Source organism: Lactuca sativa, chromosome 5 (assembly GCF_002870075.4).
Source record: "Lactuca sativa cultivar Salinas chromosome 5, Lsat_Salinas_v11, whole genome shotgun sequence".
In the NCBI taxonomy this organism is placed as follows: domain Eukaryota; kingdom Viridiplantae; phylum Streptophyta; class Magnoliopsida; order Asterales; family Asteraceae; genus Lactuca; species Lactuca sativa.
This window is the reverse complement of record NC_056627.2, coordinates 371,726,422-371,731,950: the sequence shown is the minus strand read 5'-3', so window position 1 is coordinate 371,731,950 and position 5,529 is coordinate 371,726,422. Positions and strand designations below refer to the sequence as shown.

The 5,529-nt window shown below is 33.2% G+C and overlaps 1 protein-coding gene across 1 annotated transcript; it reads left to right on the top strand.

The window, feature by feature from the left end:
- Nucleotides 1–3,481: 3,481 nt before the first annotated feature.
- Nucleotides 3,482–4,168, top strand: LOC111894341 (glutathione S-transferase T2-like). The gene has a single exon (XM_023890417.2). It carries the CDS (start codon nucleotides 3,482–3,484, stop codon nucleotides 4,166–4,168), a length of 687 nt encoding a protein of 228 aa, XP_023746185.2.
- The last annotated feature ends 1,361 nt before the right edge of the window (nucleotides 4,169–5,529 follow it).

The window sequence follows — 5,529 nt, the reverse complement described above, 5'->3', positions numbered from 1 at the left end:
ATTTATTTTTTTATTAATCTAATTTAAGTTATAAAAAAACGTTAGATTTTATCTAGTTTGACTATTGATCAACTTTAAAATTGATTTATGCTAATTTTTGCTTTTCCAAATTTGGCTCAATAATAAATTAAAATTGTTGTATGCTAATTTTTGTTTTTCCATATGTAGCTCAATAATAAATAGCAAGACTACTAACATAATATATATATATATATATATATATATATATATATATATATATATATATATATATATATATATATATATATATATGGAAAAGTTAAATAGAGAACCATAATTATTGGTTCTTCAAAAAACCAAATTTTATTTTCAATTTCTAAAGCTTATTCTTTATCGAAAAAAAAAATCTAAAAATATCTAAATTCATATATTAACATTGTCAATGTGAAAAATATTTTTTGAGTTCACCGTGTGAATCCGGATTCACGTTATGAATTTTCAAAGATTACATTGTGAATTTGACGTAAAAAAAAATCGAATTTTATATCATTGGAAAAAGGATAAAAAGTTATGAATTTCTGTATTTTTAGTTTTTTTTTTTTGATAAAAAATAAGTTCTAAAAGTTGAAAAAAAAAATTGGTTCCTTGGTTAGTTATGGTTTTCTATTGAACCTCACCCTATATATATAAAGTGTGGTATAGAAACATCATTTTTAATAATTAGAAGTTAGAAATATAAGAATATTAAAAATATGAAATTTTCTAAACTAGAACATTAGAAAGAACACCAGAAGACAACTATTAGGGACAAAATGGTCAAAACTCAAAAGATTTCACAAGGAGCTTGGGTTTTAACATACCATATATGCATATTTATTTAATCAAACAAAACGCACACAAACCATACACACAATGCAAAGTCAGTATACACACACACACACACACATATATATATATATATATATATATATATATATATATATATATATATATATATATATATATATATATATATTCCCATCTCAAAAAAAAAAGCTCATGGTGTTTCCCAGTTTTATGTGAAAATTGTTGTTTTTTTGCAGAAATCAGCAACCCCACCCCATTGATAACATAAAGAGTAAACCTTTAAGTTGCAACTTCATCACCACCTGTAGCCATATCATCTCTGGAGTGTTATTGGAATTTTGAATATTTTCAAAGCCTGATCAAATCATCATACCAAGCAACAAAAATCGGTAGGTAATAATTAGAGAAACTTTTCTTGAAACATATTTTAAAGTTAAACAATAAATCACAAACCTTGCTCTATCTTCAAGATTTTGAGAACTGGCTATGGCAGCCTGCATATGAAAATGTTACTGAATTCTAGTAGAAAGATAGAGAAGGAGGGGCGAGTGGTGGACCAAAATTCTAAATCTAGTACCATGAATTCAATGAATGCGTGTCGCCAACAGCCAAACAATGGATTTAATTAGTCAAACTTTGACATCCAACATGACACTTCCATATAAATATCAACTTATTAGGACATGTGAGCTTTAATAAGACAGAACCAATAAATTATGTTAGTACACTATGTAGTATTCTTTTTCATATTGGAAAATCCAAATCTATAAGCAAACAAAAATGCGAAGAAAAACAGATAATTCTATCCCCAGTTGGACATCCTTTTGGAAGAAAGATTTATTGTTCCAGAAAAAATTTAAACCAAATTTGGCTCATAACACTCGTATACAAACTTTAGCCGAGATGAAATTGAAAAACCCAAAACAGCACATACCTTAAGCTTCAACGATGTCAAAAAGCTGAACGATCTCGATTCCACAAATATCTTGGAGTAACGTTAGGGTATCGGGATGAACTAAAATGACCTGCAAATTAAGGATACTGGATAATTAAAGATGTCTTTCCAACCATGTAATCATTCAACAAACACCAGTAAACATCGTAATTGACCTCAAATCAGTGATTACAATATTAATTACATTACATATATGGAAAATCAAGGAGTTAGATAGACAAACCTGCTATTGCCAAGGATTATGACTTTGAGAGGCATACTACGATGGCAACACTTATTCAGGGGTGAGAGGTGGTATGTGATGATATCTAGTTGTGGTGAACAGCGTAGGGAGGCAGATGCTAGGGCTTCTAGTATATCATGAAGGTGTTGCTGGTGAGGGAAAGTAATGGTTGATGGTTTAAAGTTAGAATGATTGAAATAATGGTTGAAGGCGGTGTTATTTGGCTACTACTTTTAGGTTTTTGGATTGAACTTGGAAGAGATAGACATAGAAGATGGCAAAAGGAAGTGCTTGGGGTCAGATCGACAAAAATAGATCGATATAGATGAAGCAGTGTCGCATCGGAAATATTGTGAAAGATAAGAGCGGGTATTGCATCGGAGAAGTGTGCTGGGATGGAAAGGATCTATGGGTGAAGGCGGCTTGGAGAGATCCGGTGGGGATCATAGATAGGGATATAAATGTAGGGAGACCACCGGAAAGAACTGACGAAGGGGTGATAGACTTTAGGGCTATACGACTTTGAGAGACATTGGCAGCCATGTTTCGGGAGGTGAGTGGTGGTGAAGATTATCTGCTATGGAAGAGAGAAGAAGAAGAGTTGTGGTAGTGGTGGCTACGTTAGAGCATCCGGTACATTGCACGAATCGGTCCGTGGTCTACTTGGCCACGAACCACGGCCGTACACACCACCCCGGTGGTTCGTGCTGGCTCGTGGTCGTGGCCATTCGTGGCCCGGACAACGAACCCAAACGCCCAATCAATTCGTTTCTTGTGTAGCCGTTGATTTGTATCCGTTTACTAGCCGTTGTTAAACGGCTAACTTTGTAAAAATAAATAAATAAATAAATAAATAAATAATTTACCTATAAATACCATACTTTTACTCCTTATTTTTTACACCATTCTTTTCTTTCTCTATACACAAACTACACACTACATCTTCACAACCAAAAATCATGGATCCCAACCAAAATACCCCTCCAAACTACCGAAATCGTAAACCCGATAACGTTTTTGCGTTAGACACAACACCTCGACAATTCCCGACGATGGAGTCACCTCAAGGCGGTTTTATCAATCTACTTCAAAGTGGTTCCCCTATCCAACAAACACCACTTTTCCAACAACAATATCAACCTTTTCCGGCTTTCCAACAACAACAAATGCAACAACAATACCAACAATTTCAACAATTCCAACAACTACAACAACTACAACAACAATCGTCACAACAACAACCACCAAGCTCACAACCACCACTTTCGCCGGATTTTGTTCCGGAAACGCAACCTTCACCACCACCTCAACCAAAAAAGAAAAAAGGAAAAAAACCGACCCGACCCACTACCAACCAAGAAAGGGTCCCATGGACAAAAGAAGAATAAGAAAAGTTAGCGGAGGCATGGGTGGCGGCTTCCGAAGATCCAATTGTAGGAGATAGCCAGACGTACGGAAGTTTTTGGGAAAAAGTCCGAACCATTTTTTACGAGTTAATGGAAAGTGAAGCTCGAAATGCCGATCAAATTACGTCGAAATGGCGAGATATTCGATTAAAATGCACCGATTTTGGAGGAATCTACAACAATCTCCTAAACATACGCAAAAGCGGCTCGAACGATTTTGATGTTTTCAAGGCGGCCATGGACCAATATGAAAAAACAACGCCTACACGCAAAGCTTTTCCGTATATGAAGCCGTGGCTAAAATTGAAAGACTCCCCAAAATGGAAAGAGCAAACGGAAGGAAGTTCCCAATCTTCCAGTTCAAAGCGTTCGAGAAACCCCGATGGAGCTTCTCAACAATCGGACGGCCGAACACACATCGACATCAACGACGATCCGATAGATCTTGAAACCGACCAACCTCTTCCTCGGCCCGTTGGAAGAAATAAAGCAAAAAAAGCGGCGTCAACATCTTCGAATTCTAGTGTTATGGATATGTTCGGCGATAAATTTGATCGATATGTGCAGCTTCAGGAAACGAAGGCCGAGGTGATGACTCGGATGGAACAAAAAATGATCGAAGCACAAACATCATTTCAAGAGGCACAAGAGACACTCCATACAAAAACCGATATGGAAATCTTGAAAATGAAAGCGGACGACCTTGAGGGCGAAGACTTGGAACTTTTTCTAGCAATGAAAGAGTCGGTTCGAGCCCGACGTAGGCGTAGGGGGTAGTTTATTTTATGTATGGTTGGAATTTTTAGTTTTTTAATGTTTTTTTTTAAATTAACTAATGTAATTTTTATTTTGATTGTTATTTTTATTTTATTTTTTAATTTCAATTAATTTAGTTTTTATTTAATGTAATTTGGTATTTTAATTTAATGGAAAATAGTATTAAAAAATGTTTTTAATGTATTTTTGAATTAAATTTAAATAAAAAAATGAAGTGGAGTGGTGTTTTAATGTATTTTTGAATTAAATTTAAATAAAAAAATGAGGTGGAGTGGTGTGTTTAGTGGTAAGTACCCCATGTATGTGGTAGTGGAATGTGGTGATGATGTGGCACCCACCACATATGTGGTATGTGGTGGGTATAACGGATGGCCTTAGTTGATGAAGGAGATGGAAAAGGGGAGGAGCGGCGCATTAGATCGTTTGTGTCTAGGTGTTCAGCGAGTGATGTTGGTTTTTATATATAAGCTTAGTTCAGATAGATTGAAGCGGTGAAATAACAAATCTCCTTTACTCTTTTTGTGTTTATGGTTCTTTTGCTTTGACCCAGTCTTTGATCTAAAATTTGGGGATGCCGAGAGATATGAGGAACTGTATTATTTTGTTTGACTTTTCTATGGTTAGCCGATCCGATTTTTCTACAATGTATAAAATTGTTGTAAATAATGCAATAACCCTTGTATTTCTTAATATTCAGCAAAACATGCTAAATGCTTATTAATATATATATATATATATATATATATATATATATATATATATATATATATATATATATATATTGTTGTAAATTATTGTGAATGACATCAATAATTGGTGAATTGGTGAAAACTATCATATCATATTATTTACATGACATATGATTTTTATAGTATAAATAACATGCTCTTGCAAAGATATGACAATACAAATTCACAAGATATAAAACATCTCATATCTTTTCTAAATCTTCTTCTCCATCAAATTTCTTTATCTATGTTGTTAGTTTAGTTTGTTTTAAATTATCTTAGTCACGTTGAATTTTATAACACGTTATTAACATGAAAGCTCAAACCAATGTTATTTAGAAGTGGAAATCACATATATCTTAATCAATGTATGTATTACTTAGTAAAAACATTATTAATTATAAAAACCTTCATCATATCAAAATAATAATAATACTAATGAATTAATAAAACTTATATACTAACGATTTTATTTCTTATACTAACATTTCTTTATGTGTTCTAATTTTTATGCAAACTAACATTTACATTATGCAACTAACTTTTATTTATGCATACTAACACTTACATTATGCAACTAACTTTTATTTATGCATACTAACATTTAAATTATGCAACTAATTTTTATTTATG

Coding starts and splice junctions, on each gene's coding strand:
- LOC111894341 (XM_023890417.2), top strand. CDS start 3,482: ATGGAAAGTGAAGCTCGAAATGCCGATCAAATTACGTCGAAATGGCGA.